This window comes from Anastrepha ludens, chromosome 4 (genome assembly GCF_028408465.1).
Source record: "Anastrepha ludens isolate Willacy chromosome 4, idAnaLude1.1, whole genome shotgun sequence".
In the NCBI taxonomy this organism is placed as follows: domain Eukaryota; kingdom Metazoa; phylum Arthropoda; class Insecta; order Diptera; family Tephritidae; genus Anastrepha; species Anastrepha ludens.
The window spans coordinates 37,421,224-37,440,012 of NC_071500.1; the positions used below are offsets into that span (position 1 = coordinate 37,421,224).

The 18,789-nt window shown below is 38.1% G+C and overlaps 1 protein-coding gene across 1 annotated transcript; it reads left to right on the forward strand.

Moving 5' to 3' along the window:
• The first annotated feature begins 11,810 nt into the window (after positions 1-11,810).
• On the forward strand, positions 11,811-18,345 carry LOC128861693 (uncharacterized). Its single transcript, XM_054099994.1, has 2 exons — positions 11,811-12,061; positions 17,255-18,345. The coding sequence occupies exon 2, from the start codon at positions 17,274-17,276 to the stop codon at positions 17,997-17,999; it is 726 nt and encodes a 241-aa protein (XP_053955969.1). The 5' UTR covers positions 11,811-12,061; positions 17,255-17,273; the 3' UTR covers positions 18,000-18,345.
• Positions 18,346-18,789: the final 444 nt, after the last annotated feature.

The following is an 18,789-nucleotide window of genomic DNA, read 5'->3' on the forward strand; positions in this document are numbered from 1 at the left end:
AAGGTTGATCCATTGCTCGCGCATGCCGGTTTTTTGAGCAGTGCTCTCCGAGTGCAGGAGTGAGAGTCGAGTGGCGAGTCTTCTAAACTACCATAACATAAAAAAAAATCGATTTTTTCGAAATTCTGGACCAGAAAGGTGCCTTAAGAAAATCCTCTCTCATCAATCGTCGCAAAACGCTGTATCTTAGCCCCATATTAAGAAAATTAAGATATCATCTTCTACAGTAAATATTAGAGTGTATAATTAAAGAAAAACGATGAGTCAGCAGAAAGCAACTTTCATGGTTGCGTAACATTAGGAACTGGAGAGGACATTGCTACAAAGCTGAACTATGGAATGCGCCTAAAAATCGTGATACTTGTAAAGAAATTGTAAGCTCTGTAAATTGAATGTAATTATTGTTAGTAGCAAAAAATTTTAATGTAAAAATAATTATTGTATGATCGCTGAAGAAGAGTAAGATTTTTCTTCCAATATCTATCTAAATAGCTAGTCAAGAAATATTAGATGAGATAGAAATGAGGTTACGATTTAAGTATTTTTTATGAAGAACGCGATGGTTTCATGTGTAGAAGTCCACGCAAGTTGGGAAAGTTACTGACCGCATCTCACTTGAGAGTGGCCAGGACGATTCTTCTGCATATGGTTCAAGTAGCTCACAACGTCCGGGATTAGCCCACGTATCCTCTGGGTAGCTTCTCAACCTCCGTTCGGGAGTGAGCTAACGTGAGAAGGCGAATCATTCCAGGATAGCTGGTTGTGCGCTGGGTTTGGGACCCGTCACTTAAAATTATATCACTGCTATTCAAGAAATGCGATGGACGGAACAAGGCAAGAAAACCATAGGACCTTGCGACGTCTACTACAGCTGCCATGTAAAGGAGCGCAAATTCGGTGTCGAACTTGTTGTGGGAGAAAGACTTCGTCGCCAAGTACTGTCGTTCACTCCGGTGGACGATCATCTCGCAATAATCTGCATCAAAGCCCGTTTTTTCAACATCTCGCTAATTTGCACCCACGCCCCGACGGAAGAGAAGGACAATGCGACCAAAGATTCCTTCTATGAGCGCTTGGAACTTTCCTATGAGCGCTGCCCCCGCCACGATGGGATGCTCTTTTTTATTAAAAGGAGAGAAGAGGACATTTCTTTTCTTATTGATTGTGCTTTTTTAACACACTTTTATTAGGTCGGGTTGTATGTATGTATGTAACGGAATCTTTGAGCTTAATTTTCACTGACTTCTAAAAATCTGATCGACTTGAAATTTTGCATACCTATCAAGGACCGATGACAATGCAATAATTTGATAAAAGTTTTCCATTATCCTTATTAGGATTGCCAGGATTAATATTTTCTTTTTTCTACTGTGGGCAAAAAGTAAGGTGAATTTGGTTGTAAAATGAAAAATCTTTATTTATTCTTGTAAATCAGTTTCTCAGGCTCCCTCCACGAAATAAGTTCTTCATCCCGATTCTTTATCACGGCCGATAACTGCATAGCTTTAGACTCACAGTCGATAAGAAAGGAATTAAATATAACACGAATATATCGAATCATTTATTCACTGACTGCAATAATAACAATAATTTTCATTCATAATAAAAAAAAATAGTTTAAAGAAACTAAAAAACACGCTTTTTTGCTAATCGAACTAAAAAGTAGAAAATAAATTTTAATGACAAAGGTACCTATAATGAAGTAATAGCAAATCGAACGATCAGTCATAGTCAACTACCTCAGAACAGAATTATAACAAAAATTAAAATACAAACAGAGTAATTCAAATTAGAGTTAAAAGCGTGGGATGCTTGATATAGTAAATATTACAATCATTCTATTGGCAACTACCTATGTACAGAGGGTTATGAAAGTGAAGCAAAATGCATCCCACGCTTTTAACTCTAATTTGAATTATTCTATTTGTATCTTAATTTTTGTTATAATTCTGTTCTGAGGTAGTTGACTATGACTGATCGTTCGATTTGCTATTACTTCATTATAGGTCCCTTTGTCATTAAAATTTATTTTCTACTTTTTAGTTCGATTAGCAAAAAAGCGTGTTTTTTAGTTTTTTAAAACTATTTTTTATTATTGTACTTTTGCTATTGGGCTTGTAAATGGCACAGAAAACCTGTTATCTCAAAGAGTCTCTGGAAGGACATTGAATTTTTTCTACCACAGAAAGCAGCCATAATATGTAGCGATAATATCCTTTTCTTAGCAAATGAAAGTTTGTTATAAATAGTTGATAAAAAGCGCTAGTGAACAGTACGTGAAAAAAATATCGATACCACTGTTGAACACAACCATATGCTCTGAGTGTCATTCGATGATTGTATGTTTTAAATAAAAACATTTTGCAGTACCAACTGGCATATCCATTTCGTCCACAATGCATTAATTTATTTATATTTTAAGCTTTTATGGAGTTTTTTTTTTTTTTTGGCATATTGCATAAACTTACAAAGGGGCCTAAACCTACAAGATGGGGTAAAATTAATCATCCAATCTGGTATTTGAATAACTTTTTCACTTTTATAAAATTATCTCAGATTATAAATATACTTTTTGCTGTACAATCCTGTATTTTCTGTGTTAAAAGTAAAAACTAAATAATATATATTAGTTGTCGGCAAAGAAAAGAGGTTTGTAGACATGATTTTAATAAAATTTAATAATATTTAATAATATTCTTAATTAACCATTCATATTACAGAGAAAAGCATATGCCAATTGAAGGTTTGGCCTGTTATTATATTATATATGTATATATAATTGACGCCTACACCCTTTTTGGGTGCTCGGTCTGCTATTTGTGGTGTGCGCCTTGATGTTATTTCAGCTTTAAGCCGACTCCGTAATATTTTTTATGAGGAGCTTTTTTCTGGCAGAAATACACCCGGAGGTTTGCCATTGCTTGCCTAAGGGCGAGTGCTACTAGAAAAAACGTTTTCCTCATTTTGGTGCTTCGCAGAGATTCGAACCTACGTTCGCCTTCGAATTCTGAATGGTAGTGACGCACCAAACCCCTCTGCTACGGCGGTCACCTGCTATTACTTATCATAAAAACTCGAGTTTCCCAGGCGTATTGCTGCCATAATTTTTTGCAACCTCAGTAGGCGTCGTTTACGGATTTCCCACAACTGCCTATTACTAACAGCAAATGGCACATATCGTAATGTTAAAGTACCATACTAAGTTGGCTTGAAATAATAACTTAGAAAAACTCAATTAAAAATACTCGAAATAAATTCATCATAATAAAGAATTTAAATATATGTAAACATGTATATGGGTGAACAGTGAGCATTTGCACACATGGGTGAACAGTGAGCATTTGCACAAGTCAAAATAATCTTCTTTAAGTGTAATACAAATTGCAATAAAATTGATTGAAGTATAATTGAGAATCAAATCAAAGAGCATAAAATTGAGCCCCAATCAGCTAAAGTTCGCACAGAAGTATAGGTAAGTATATTTAAGTAAAAGTAAGAATTATTTGTTATGGCTCTTTGTAGCGCTTATGTGTGTATGTATATTTCAACGCATCTGTTTGAGAAATCATATATTTGTGTATATTAAGGCGAAATAACAATTTCGGTGATGACGATTTTATGTACGCTAATAACTACCCTGCAGGGAAAAATGCTGTACTGCTACCAGTTCAGTTTCAGCTCAACGAGTTCGTGTGTATCTTTTTTCATGTAAGTAAGTGGTATTTTTTGTGGTGCGTGACCACGGTTCGGAGTTCAGAGGGAACGTAGGTTCGAATCTCGGTGAAAGGCCAGAATGAAGAAAACGTTTTTTCTAATAGCGGTCGCCCCTCGGTAGGCAATGGCAAACCTCCGAGTGTATTTCTGCGATGAAAAAGCTCCCCATAAAAAACAAAAAAAAATATTTGTAAGAGATATCGATCACTACAGCCATTTACCGAGAAAATAATGGATTCTTTTTAACTCCTTTTTTTATGAAAGGTGTCTGCTAAATTTGATTTTTCTTGAAATTAAATGTAACTTCTTTCAGTAATTCATAATACATTTGAAAATTGGTTCAAGCTGACGCTATAATAAATCCTGAAAAAATAAAACAAATTCTACTAACTATCAAGCCAGTGAAAAAATTTAATTTATGGTATTCACTTTAGGAACATAATTAAAATTAATGCTGGTTAAATTTCGAATTTTAGGCCAGTGTTGAGGTGCCATAACCAAAACGCCATAAACTTGCTAACCGAACCAACATATAGGCAACACTAGACATCCGCATCTGATTCGAGCGGTTGCAAAATCCCTTTAGTTCTGGCAAAAAATGTGGATATGTAAACGGTGTGAATGATTTTTTTTCATTTTTTACGTTTTAAGGTAGTAGTCTGGTTAAAAATTGAAAAAAAAAATATTTCTTTTATTATTTTCATATTTTAAAAGTAAAATATTATATGTTGACAATAGAACGGTCCTTGTTTTGATCTGGCATCACCTTGATCCCTTCTTTTAATATACTGTACCGTTGTTATACCTGCTCGATGTACCTGAAAGGTATACCTTCTGCTCAAATATGAACGAGACGTTATCAATAAAACTGTCCGCGGATGACATATGGCAAAAATAAATTTTTTGTTTTTTGGTAAGACTGTTATAAGCTTACGGGCAAATTTCAGCGTGATATGTCACATAGTTTGTTTTCTGTGCTACTGTAAACAAGTCAAGCTCGAGTGTGTTCTTCGTATTTAACGATGGAAATTCAAGTTGAACAAAGAATTTGTTTGAAATTTTGTTATTCCAACAAAATTTCGGCTTCAGACGCCTTGAAAATGTTGCAGACAACCTATGGGGACTCTGCTCTATCGCGTGCACGTGTTTTCCAGTGGTACAAATCGTTCAAAGAGGAGGAGCCGAAACGCAAAAACTGCGCCAAAGTCGCTCAAAAATTAAGGTTATGCTGACAGTTTTTTTCGATTACGAAGGTGTGGGGCACTCGGAGTTCCTTCCGCAAGGCCGATCGGTTAACGCTGAATATTATTTAGACGTTTTAACCTTCATGTGCCCGGGATATAAAACTTACGTACCCGGTCGGCTTACTACATTTGTAGTAACTACGTAATTGCATGCAAAACCAATGTAATGTTAAGAAAAAAAGGCTTGTATGGTGTTTTTTTTTACTTGTACGTGTGTAATAACCTTTTTATTTAAAAATATTGAATTCAGGTGATAATTTTAATACAAAAAATGTTTTAATTTTCAGGAGTTGAACAGCATTTTCCCAAAATGTATGTTTCGGCATGTGCATTACACACTGCTTTTTTGCACCAACTACAGATTTTTCGTGTGTTGTTACGACTTCCTATTTCACAGTATTGACCAGGTACATGATATTTTGGTTGTTTATCGTTGGAAATATCAGGTAAAATAGATGAATCAACATTAGATGTAGCAGAAAGGGATCGATCCAGTGCCATTTCGATAGCTTTACGTGTTTGATGGAATCCCAGCACCCGGGGAACTTGAGAGTGCTGGCATAAAAAGCTGCTTAGACAAGACATTTGTCAAGGGTGTGCTGGCAAGTATTATAACTGATCTGCCTCTTTTTGGAACATAAGATACCAAAGAAAACTTTCCATCGAGAAACCCGAAAATGGAAGATTCTTCAGCACGATTGCGGTCAACCTTCATTTCATATGGTACAAACGTTTTATTTTGACGAACAGTACCAAGAATAGCTAGACCTTTGGCCATTAAATACTTGCCTAAGTTTAGCGATGTCAAAAAATTATCACAAATAATAGTTCTTCTGTTGTTCTCCCAATGGCATACTAACCTTTGCACAACACCTTCACCTACGTTATTTGCTCGACCAACATTTGAGGTTTTTCCAGTATATATTTCACTTTTGAGTGGATAGAACGACTTAGCATCGCATGCAAACCAAACCTTTATCTCATACTTGGCAGGCTTAGAGGGTATGTACTGAGTTAACCTAGTTCGACCGCGATAAGCAAATAATTGTTCATCCACAGTAATTTCTCCAGATGGTTGGTAATATTTGCGCAGATTTGCGTTCATTTGTGTCCACAATTCAGATATTGGAGCAGCTTTATCGGCTTCTAGCCTAACTGCTCTTGTACGCTCGCTGTCAAATCTAATGAATCGAACAATTTCTTTGAAGCGTGACTTAGGCATTACTGCTCGATAAAAGCAAATGCATTCTTGGCCCCATAGCACATCCACATCTTCGTCATTTGATTTATTTACACCTGCTAGTAACACAAGACCTATAAGTGCTTTTAGTTTAATTAAGGTTAATTTCTCCCAGATTCTTTTATCTCCAGTGCAGTTTTTCTCGTTCCAAGTCTCATAGGCTTTTCGTGCTTTTTCATTCGTATCTACTAGAATTTGTTGAAGCATTGATGGAATGAATATCAACTCAAAGACGTCAGACTCAATTAGACCCTGGGTAGCCCGAGTTGGACCCACAACAGTGCCCCGAAATACATTATGGCTACTTACGCGAACAGCTTGGCTAGGAAAGTTCTTAAGCCATGAAGTTTGATCTTTAGCGATCAACGCATCATGTCGTTGGGTAATGGGCGGTTCGCCTGAATCAAAATTATCCTCGAAATCTGCTTCGAATATTGCACCCTCTTCTTGCTCATCATTGCGAATGTCATCCTCTTCAATAATTAATTCACTTTCAGCGTCGGAATTTTCTGTATTGATACCAATCAAACCACCAGCGCCAATATCGTTCGGGTTGGAACTCTCATCATTGCCGGCATTGCTATCATCCTCCAAGTCGAAATGCTCTTTCTCCTCATCAAGCTCGGGCAATATGTTTTGCACATGAACCTGAAGTTCTTCGTACCTTATTCGGTAACTAAGCGAAGCGACAGTTATAAAAAATCGTGTTGCGACAAGCTGAAGTCAACTATAAAATACTATTTTGCATACATTTTATATGGTTACTACAAATGTAGTAAGCCGGCCGCAAGATGGTGTTTTTTTCAAGTAGGGTCTAGAGGTCAGGCAAATAATAGGTCGAGTGTTATTATACTCTTAATTGACTTTGATTTGATAATCAGGAAGCTACTAAAAACTTCGGGCATTGTTGTTTCGGAAAATTTTTTTTTATCTCACTTTTTTTCACAATTTACTACAAATGTAGTAAGCCGGGCACATGAAGGTTAAAGCGTTTGCGCGAGAACATTCGTCTTAAAAGGAAGGAATTGTGGGACAACAAGTCATGGTTCTTGCATCACGATAATGCACCAGCTCGCACATCACGTCTTGTTCGCGATTATTTGAACAAAAATAATGTTAATATCGTTCCGCAAGCACCGTATTCGCCTCATATGGCTCCATGTGTCATCCGCGGACCGTTTTATTGATAACGTCTCGTTCATATTTGAGCAGAAGGTACGTGTACATCACTACACATTTATTTTGGAGCATAGTTCCTTGAGAATTTTGAAAATAAGCTTCAGTATACGTTCGTTTTCTCGTGCGTAAGCATCGACGAAAAGTGAAAATGGAGAGAAAAGGAAAGAGAAGCAATGCGAGGTATCCTGGTAAACGTGAACGTAAGAGAAGTTTTCGAGGTAATAGATTCACATCTGAAAAAAATACTGATTCAAGGAGTACCTCGGCTGCATCTCTGTTTTAGTTTAGTGTTTACGGCTTTACAGAACGTTTTACATTGTAAATCCTCTAATTGTGATATTCAATTTTATAAAAAATCACAGTCAGGAATCGGATTCGCTTTGAGTGTTAAATGTAATTGTGAAACTATAAATGAAATTGACTCTTCTCCGAAAGTGGGAAAAGCATTTGAAGTCAATCGGCGTATTGTTTACGCGATGAGATTACTTACCAACGAGTTGGCATAAATTTGTTATGCTCAATTACGGATTTAGGTATTGGACTAAGTAAAAGTTGTTATTACAATATTCTCGAACATATATCAATTGCCGTAAAATCGGTAGCTAAACTCGTTTTTACAAAAGCCGCGACATAGTAGAAAATGTTAAAAATGGCCGCACTGAAGGCGAGATTGTAGTTTCAGGCGATGGTTCGTGGGCAAAACGTGGTTTCACATCACTTTTAGGTATTGTTTCTTTAATTGAAAAATTTACCAATAAAGTTGTAGATGTGATTGTTAGATCGAAGTTTTGCAAAGCCTGTGAGAAATGGGAAGGATAAGAAGAAACTGATGAGTACCTGGCGTGGTATGAAGATCACATCGATCAGTGCACGGCAAATCATGAAGGAAATTCCGTGAAAATGGAGATTGTCGGTGTTATAGAGATGTTCTGAAGATCAATTAAATGGTTTAATGTGAAGTACCAAAGATATATTGGAGATGGCGGCTCCAAGACCTTCAAAAAATTGTATCGATGGTAATCCTCTCGACGAAAAAAGCGAGTGTATCTTGTATGAGAAAAAAACGCATGTACAGACGTGAGAAATAGGCAAAAAAAGAACTTACGCAATTGCAAAAAGTAAAAAAGCTGAAGTTGAAGAAGAAAAAAAAGCAGACTAAAACAGAAAATCTACGGGTGAAGCTGAGCCGACGAAAAAGCAAGAACGCAGATCGAAATAAGGTGAACCTTAGTGCTTATTATGAATTAGCAATTATTCGAAACGAAAACTCAGTGGAAGATATGAAGAACGCTGTGTTGGCGACTTACTACCTTTTGATTTCTACTGACCAAACTCTGAAATTGCTACATTGATTGACAGCTGCGTGCACTTTTAATGAAGGATTTCATCCTATTTTGAAAGTTATGGACACTATGGGAGTCACAATCCGTCCGTACGCTGCTAGGTACGCTACGAAATATAATGCCGCTCGGGTATCAAAGGTGGATAAAGACGCAGCTAAGGCTTCTGAAGCGGCCAGGCCAAGTCGTAGAGCAACAAAACTTGCTGAAAATGAGTATACGCACCAGGCATAGACGAGTAATGTTAGTATGAATTTTGTCAGGAAAATCTATTCGAAAACTTTAAACGTTTGTCAACGACCTACTGCAAATTCTACTTTACCAATTGATCTGAGATTTTCATCAGTTATTCCACATATCAGTAGATCTGGCAGGTGCTACTTTCGTTTCTTTTCAGCCCTAACTTTCCATACTACAGTCTGATTTCCACCTGAAAAACATACCTTTTTTTCAAAAGTCCGTCATTTTTTTATTTTTCATAAAAAAAATTTCCCATACTAACACCTGCCAGAATAAAAAGCCTACATAATAAAAGCACGTTTTTGTTTCAGATGTCCTGAAAAGACAAAATCCTGTTAACAAGCTTTCTATCTTTTTTTAAGATGCTTACTTTGGTGCCACACTACTACAAAAAATATGTCAAAAAGAAAAGAAAATGTTTTTGTATACTGTTTGATGTCAATAATAACATACTATAAAATCAAAACGATCGCAGTTCATTTTCTTAAACAAAAATCTTAAAAACTATCTATAAAAAATGAGTATTTGATCAGACTACTACCTTAAAGCTTGAGCTAATTTATTATAAATCCACACCTCTAATATTACTCACTTGCGGTATGAAGCTAAATATAAAGTGTATACAATTTATGCAAATATTAATTCAATTAATTATGCGTTGCTTTAGTGCACCTAACTTTTGTTGTTAAACTTAATTTATTCAAAAATATCAGATAATATAATAACATACTTGGATTATTCATTTATTTTTCGTGCAACTTCAAGATATATTTCGTTCTGCTTTTTTGCTGAATAATAGTCCCACTCAAGGGCTACGACGCCAGTGCTAACTCAAGTTAGTGTTGCTCGAAACTTTCCCGTGAACGCAACCAAGCAAAAATGAGTGAGAAATACGCAAAGCGTTTTGAGGCGGTATTTTTATGCACGCATTCGAAAGAGCCGAAATTCTCTCACGTCGCGGCTGCAAAAGTGATTAAGGCATCAAAAAAGTTTGTTGTGATGTGAAATCAGCGGTATAAAGTGTACAAAAATGTTGATGACTTTTCCGAGAGCGACTTGAAGCAAGTGACGGCAGAAAAGCAGGATAAAGTGGTCGTCCAACTTTTTCAGCGGGATTCTTCTTCGTGACTACGCCAAACACGATCAGTTCTTGCTAAAAAGGGAATAGATGTGAGTATCAGCACCTTCAAATGACGACTGAAAGAGGCGAACATATCCTACTGTCCCATATTGAGAAACAACAAAACAAGAAAATGCCGTCACAGTATTGGGCTGGCCTTCCCAGTCCCTAGACGCCAACCCCATTGAAAATGTGTGGGAAACTATGAGAACGCAACCTTGCCAGAAGGTCAATCCATAATTTAAAGCAACTCTTGTGTTAAGTTCGCAAAATCTAGTCCTGTTTGTCGACGAGCTACGCTGAAAAGCTGGTTCAAAGCATGATGAAGATGCCAGGCTATACTCGACCACGATGAAGTCTACATGGCTTATTGAGTAATTGCGACTCGTAGTTTTGTACTTTCATGTAAAAAAAACTTTATATATGTAGTTTAACTTTTCCCTGCAGGGTACTCATATATGAATGTGTACCAATACTTCTGTAGGTAGTTATGTATACATGCTTTTGGCAACACTGATAAAAAATTCTTAATGTTTTAAATAAATAGGACTAACAAAATATCTCTCACACTGATATGTTGGGGAAAATTTAGAAATCTACAAAAAAGTATGCAGGGGTTAAATTCGGTCCCGGCCAGGGCAAATTTTGGTAAAATTTCAGCTATTACTGGCTATTAATTTTTAGAATCAAACAAATTTTTTTTTTTTTTCTAATCTAATGGCGGTGTATGGTTAACTTTTATATATATACTTTTATGCACTCGTATGTGTATCTATCTGTGAGGTTATTGTAATTATAGACTTTGTTACGCCAAATGGCTTAGAATTTTAATTTTTAATTTAATTTTATATATTTAATTTAATTTTAATCATTATTATAATAATTTGTTAAATTCCATAATTTCTCATAACGTTTCAATATTAAGCTTACTGTTTTCTAAAATACTGTTCAATTTTCGTATATGAATTTAAAAATATCACTATATATGTATAAACACCTATATTACATAAACGTAACAGAGCAATACATATTTACTGTAATTACATAAATTTGAACTCAATCCGTTAGGCTAAGACACTATAAAAACTCGAATTTAGAAATAAATAAATCACTTGTGAAGTTACCACCGAACGCGCTCGCATTTGTTTTTAACAGGCAATTATATTCGCGCATGTCCCACGAAAAATAAGTTCTCATCTCAAAAACGCTTGAGATTTTTCATGGCGCCCGAGCAGGGACAGTAGTGCGAAAGTGGTAAAAAGTGATAGTAATAAAAGACCAAAAGTTGGCAATTTGTGCACGCAAATTTTTAATAACTAACATTTAAAATAACCAGCCGAATAAATAACTAAACGAATATTGCCTGCGCGGTCCGTTCACAGACAGCAAAACTAATATATGTACATACATATGTATATGCATATACAAAAAAGTGCACAGTGACAGTGAGCCCCCAAAAACCAAAAAAAAAAAAAAAAAAAAAGAAAAACTAATACATCTATCAAAAAAAAAACAAAAAAACGTTAAGATTATTTAAAAAAAAAAAAAAATTGCTTAACATATAAATAAAATAAAATATTTATAGCCAAACAAGTTAAAAAAAAAAAAATATATAATAAATAAAAAAGAATAAACTACAATACCCAGTGCGGTACTTATATAAACGGTCACAGTGATATGTAAATGTTCTCGGCCAAAAATAAGGCAAATTAAAAAAAAAAAAAACAGTGCAATTCACCGCTGCTCATTTGCAGTTCGTCGCCCTCGTGTATATATCACTGTCCGCTGTCACAGTTCTCGCAGTTACTGCCATACTCGCCGCTGCTCTCATCACTGTAACCGTCGCTGCTACTCTGGTCACTGCTGCTGCCGTCATCGCCCGCTGTCGCTGCAATCCCTACCGCTGGTTCTGTCGCCGCCAGGAATGATCTGCACCTGCATCCTTTGCAAAAGGAAAGTCAAGGCTTGCAATAAGCCTATACAGGTAACAAGTGCAATAAATTGAAAGTTGTGGTTGTTGTTGATAAACACTCTCAATTTTTTGCATCCCCTTTTCACTTTCTTGCATATATATACATACATATATGTACACACTCCCATATGTGTACATGTACCATATGTACAATTATCTATACAAATATACGTATATAAAACTCCGCGAAAGTGAAACAAGGGTACGTTGGGATTTGATAATAAAGGGTGTGACCTTAAATGCGAAATCGTCAATAAATTAAAAAAAAACAAAATTAAAGAGATTGAAGACCTTTTTTTCGAAAAATAAGTTCAATTAAATTAAAATTATTATAAAGTTAAATAAATTTTTCGTAAATACGGATTATTTACAAGGAAATAATTTAAACAAAAATCGATTTTTCGCAAATCTGTTGAACAATTTTCGTAGTGTTGTGCTACTGTGCTTGCTCATCCTTTCGTGGCCTGACCACAGCCTTGTCCAACAGCTATTTTTCGTTTTTCTGATTGAGATTTGTGCAGGCTATTCAGCCATCTTTTCGTTTTCGTTTTTTCAGCCACAAACTCTCACAGATATTTTTTCGTTTCTGTGGACATTGAGCAAATTTTTCGGGAGTTTAAATAATTTAACTCAAAATGAGCAAGCCAAAGACAGCAGTTCCAAGTCTCTCTCCAAGTAAGGAGATTATGGAATTGAAATCACTAAAGCGCCAGCGAACTGTTGCGAAAAATAGTATAGTGCGCATAAAAACGGGTCTCCTCGATAAAACAATGTCGTTAGATCCAATTGAATTGGAGTGTCGACTGGACATTTTCAACTCTCATAGCGATAAGCTTATGAAGTGCCAGTCGAAAATTGAAGAAATCGACGAGGAAGACATAGCCCGTGGGGAGTTAGAGGACCTAATAGTGGAAACTAAGTCCGTTATAAAATCTATTCTGGCGAGAAATAAATCGTCAATAGCCGAAACATCCTTTGTTGCACCTCACAGCTCGCGACTACCGAAAATGTCGCTACCGAAATTTAAAGGGGAATATTCAGAATTTAAAAATTTTATGAGTCTGTTCGAGAGTTTGGTGCACAACGATCCTACAATCCCAGACATTGAGAAATTTAATCACTTGGTTAACTGTCTGTCTGGTGAAGCTTTGGGAACGGTAAAGGCCTTCCAAATGTCGGACGCAAATATTCAGAATTTAAAAATTTTATGAGTCTGTTCGAGAGTTTGGTGCACAACGATCCTACAATCCCAGACATTGAGAAATTTAATCACTTGGTTAACTGTCTGTCTGGTGAAGCTTTGGGAACGGTAAAGGCCTTCCAAATGTCGGACGAAAATTATTCGAAGGCGTTGGCTAGTCTCAAAAAAGTTTATGACAATAAATGCTTAATATTTTTCGACACAATTTCCAAACTTTTTGAACTGCCAACTATCCCAAAGCCATCTGCGCTTTCATTGCGCACAATGATTGATACAGTGTCGGCTGTTTACGACTCGTTGCTGTCGTTAGGTGACGAGAAAAACATCACAAACGCTATCATAATTCATCTGGTAATGTCAAAAGTTGACACCGTTACTCGGTCAAAGTGGGAGGAACAGTTGGATTATGATAAGCTGCCATTATGGCGTGAGTGTGAGGCAGCATTAAATAAACGCTACCAACATTTATCTGCCGATGAAGCCTCAACGTCGAGGCTCAAGCCGTCAAGCAGTCACAGCATTCAGAAACCCCACCTTCATGCGGGAAGGACGAAAGCTGCCTTAGTGACTTCAAATATAAAACAGCCGGTGTGTCCGCACTGTAAATCAAATGATCATAGTATACCCGCGTGTCCTACTTTTAAAACTCTCTCTGCTCAGCAGCGATTTGAGTTTGCTAAATCAGTCCCCTTATGCATAAATTGTTTGCGAAAGGGGCACTCAGTTTCAAAGTGCAAGGCGGATCGGTGTCGTGTTTGCAACCGTTCGCATCACACGTTGCTGCACCAGTACCCTGTATCCTTTGCAACTGCACCACAACTTTCGACCTCGCATGCCATGCACACGACGAGTACGCCAGATCGGGTTATGTTGGCTACAGCCGTAGTCAACGTAAAAGGTAGCTCCGGAGAGTACCTTGCTGCACGAGCCTTGCTGGATTCTGGATCTCAGGTGAATTTCATGACAGAGGATTTGGCGCAGAAATTACGAATTCGTCGCGAAAGTACGACCTTAAATATTATCGGCATCGGAAATGCAACCAAAAAAGTAAGGACGAAATTAAATACATTTGTAAAATCGCGGGTCAATAATTATGAGTTTTCGGCACAGTTTTGGATAATGCGATCCATTTCAGCCAGCCATCCAGATCGTAACGTAAATATTAATGGCTGGAAAATTTCTAAAAACATTAGCTTAGCGGACCCAGAATTTTATAAGGCTCAAAAGGTAGATCTTTTGTTAGGTGCTGAAACATTTTTCGAGCTTTTAGCTGTAGGCCAGATCAAGGCCAGCCCCAATCACCCAACATTGCAAAAGACACTTTTAGGCTGGGTTGTGTCTGGCAAATACGCCTCCAACCAACGTCCTCCTCCCACAGTCAGTAGCACATTATGCCATACTGAACAAGATCTAGCAAATATAGATTCCATTGTCCAAAGGTTCTGGGCGATGGAAGAAATACCTTCAGGGGCTAGTTCGACAAAATTCACACCTGAACAAATAGAGTGTGAAAAATTTTTCGTAAAAACTACTAAAGTTTTGCCTTCAGGAAGGCTTCAAGTAAGACTGCCTTTCAAAGATGACCGTAAGTTACTCGGTAATTCCTATGAAACCGCGTCTCGGCGGTTTCAGGCCCTGGAGAGAAAGACCTTGAAAGATCCAGAACTTCGTCAAATGTATCTGGACTTCATGAATGAATACATCGAATTGGGTCACATGAGCCCAACAAATAATAAGATCCCGAGTGAGCCACACTACTTCATTCCGCATCAATGCGTTCTTCGGCCTGAAAGTACGACGACTAAATTACGTGTTGTTTTCGACGCATCAAGTCGTACCTCTTCTCAAATTGCGTTGAATGAAATCTTGATGGTTGGGCCGACCATTCAAGAAGAGCTGTATTCAACACTTCTTCGTTTTCGTTTGCATAAATATGCATTTACGGCGGACATTACTAAAATGTACCGCCAAATTCTCATGCACGAAGAAGACAAAAACTTTCAGCTTGTAGTGGGGAGACGGCATCCATCTGAGCCACTGCAAATCTTTCGACTTAACACCGTAACATACGGCACTGCGCCTGCTCCATTTCTCGCTACACGGTGTTTACAAATGCTCAGCGATGCCAATACACATATGTATCCACTCGGCTCAAAGGCAATGAAAGGAGATTTTTATGTAGACGACCTGCTTACAGGATCCGATAATTTCGAATCTCTAGATCTTATTAGAAGTGAGGTAGTTAAAATATTAAACTCGGCAGGATTCAATTTATCTAAGTGGTTTTCAAATCACCCATCATTTTTCGATTGTGAGAGTTCTGAGAAGGCCTTAAAATTCAATCACACAGACTCCACAAAAACACTTGGAATCCATTGGTTGCCGAAGGAAGATTTGTTTCGGTTTGTCTTAAATGACAACTTTACCAGTTTACGAGCCACTAAGCGAAACATATTATCAGTTTCGGCTCGTCTTTTCGATCCTCTTGGTTTACTTGCCCCACTAGTTACCAAAGCAAAAATCTTATTGCAAGAGCTTTGGCTGCAAAAACTAGATTGGGATGAGTCGATTCCATTGCACCTCGAGACCAGCTGGGAAAATTTCAAAGCCAATCTACTGCAGCTACCATCAATAAGCATTCCTCGGTTTGTACACACCGAGTCGAGTGCAAGCTGCCAAATTCATGACTTTGCCGACGCCTCAATATGAGCGTATGGCTGCTGTATATACATACGTAGCCATTCGGCTGGTGGAACGAAATGTACGCTGCTTATTGCAAAGTCTAGAATGGCTCCGCTGAAGACTAAATCTCTTCCGCGTCTAGAGCTCTCGGCAGCCCACTTGCTGGCCAAATTATGGTCACGAATAGCGCCAATGTTGAGTCGGCCAATTGAAAATATAAACTTCTGGACAGACTCCGAAATTGTTTTGCATTGGATCAAAACGCATCCATCTGTACTACAGACCTTTGTTGCAAACAGAGTGTCCGAAATCCAAGAGTTGACGGATAAAGCTACTTGGCGACATGTGCCAACTAAGCAAAATCCCGCGGATCAAGTGTCTCGGGTTTGTAACGTGGACGAATTGAATAATTCTATCTGGTTTAGCGGTCCACAGTTCCTCCTAGAAGACCCTGCGTTATGGCCAACAAACACCCACTTCCAGCTCTCTCCAGGAGACGAAGCATTAGAGAAGAAACGGAACGCAACAGTTTTAGTTGTTCAAGCAAATGAATCGCATCCAATTATGGAACTCACCAAAAGAGTATCTTCTCATCAAAAACTGCTTCGTATTGTCGCTTACATATTAAGATGGATAAAACGCATTAGAAACCCATCTGCGACATTCACACAAATGCTGACGGCTGAGGATATTAAATTAAGTTTCCTCAAAGTCATTCAGGTGGTTCAACATGTTGAATATGGTGAAGAAATTATGAAACTCACCAAAGGTACCACCCTACCCTCAAGTTTGCAAAAACTTAATCCATTTTTGCACAACTACTCGGAATTGTCGCTGTCGTTTAATTTACTCCGAGTAGGAGGCCGCCTATTAAATGCGCCTCTCCCATATGATGCCAAGTTCCCACTGCTCTTAAGCAAGAACTCGCACTTCGTTACCACATACTTACGGTACCTACATTTTCGAAATCACCATGCTGGAGCAAAGGCATTGGTAGCGCTTCTCCGAGACCGCATTTGGCTGGTCAATGCTCGAGAAGCTTGTAGTCGTACCGTTCGAAACTGCACACACTGCTTTCATTATAAGCCGAAGCTGCAATCCCAAATAATGGGAAATTTGCCTGCCGATAGGCTTCGTGCACTACGACCCTTTCTAATATGTGGAGTAGATTTTTGTGGTCCCGTATATACTACATTGAAAATACGTGGTAGACCCCCAGTAAAAACATATATCGCAGTGTTCGTTTGTTTCACTTCAAAGGCAGTACATTTAGAACTAGTAACAGACTTGTCTTCTAATTGTTTTATTTTCGCCCTAAAAAGGTTCATTGGACGCCGAGGAATGCCGCGGAAAATATACAGCGACAACGCCACCAACTTCGTCGGCGCCGATCGCAAGCTTCGCGAGCTGAGGGATGCTTTCGAGGCCCAACAACCGGAAGTACAGAAATACGCAACGGACGAAGGATTCACCTTCGCCTTTATACCACCCAGGGCACCGCACTTCGGCGGGTTATGGGAGGCGGCAGTGAAGTCCGCCAAACACCTTCTCGTGCGCGCAATCGGCAACGCGCTGCTCACCGCCGAAGAACTACAGACGCTGCTCGTCGAGGTCGAGGCCGTACTCAACTCGCGACCCCTGGTACCACTGAGTCAGGACCCGAACGATGGAGAGGCCCTAACACCAGCGCACCTATTAGTTGGGTGCCCCCTTCGAGCGCTGCCACCAGCCCAAGTATCGATGGACCCAATGCGTTGCTGCGACAGATGGCAACTTGTCTGTTGTCTCAAGCAACAGTTTTGGCGACTGTGGTCCAGGAACTACCTGTTGGGTCTTCAACAGAGGAACAAGTGGTTGCATCCGAAACGCAACCTCGAGCTGAACGGCCTCGTCCTGGTTCAGGAAGACAACACACCACCGCAGCAATGGGTGCTCGGCCGCGTCGCCGCAATCGTAACAGGGCAAGACGGCAAAGTCCGCGTAGCAGACGTGGCAACCAAAGCGGGCGTAATTAAACGCCCCGTTCACAAGCTCGCCGTACTGCCATCAGACGTTGAAGGACCATGAGCCTTTCAAGGTGGCCGGTGTTACGCCAAATGGCTTAGAATTTTAATTTTTAATTTAATTTTATATATTTAATTTAATTTTAATCATTATTATAATAATTTGTTAAATTCCATAATTTCTCATAACGTTTCAATATTAAGCTTACTGTTTTCTAAAATACTGTTCAATTTTCGTATATGAATTTAAAAATATCACTATATATGTATAAACACCTATATTACATAAACGTAACAGAGCAATACATATTTACTGTAATTACATAAATTTGAACTCAATCCGTTAGGCTAAGACACTATAAAAACTCGAATTTAGAAATAAATAAATCACTTGTGAAGTTACCACCGAACGCGCTCGCATTTGTTTTTAACAGGCAATTATATTCGCGCATGTCCCACGAAAAATAAGTTCTCATCTCAAAAACGCTTGAGATTTTTCAGACTTAAATAAATTAAATAAATTTCTCGTTGTGTAGCTTGGGAATTCAATCACTTTTGCTACATGGATTTTTACTTACTGAGCCTTAATTTGAACTGCATATATAAAAATTATCCCCTAACTCATTCACATATCGATGTGTCTTCACAGTTTTGTGCACATAAAGTGTGTGCTAAGGTTTATACTTAAACATAATTTTTCATGCTGCGTGACATTCGCCAAACTTACTTACTACCTACCAGCACGCATTTATATAAATAAGTATAAGAAAGGAGTGTAAAAATAAGTAAGCCGTAGAAAATCTCACGTAACTAGCTTTTCAATGCAATCACATATTGGGTAGTTCAAAATGTTT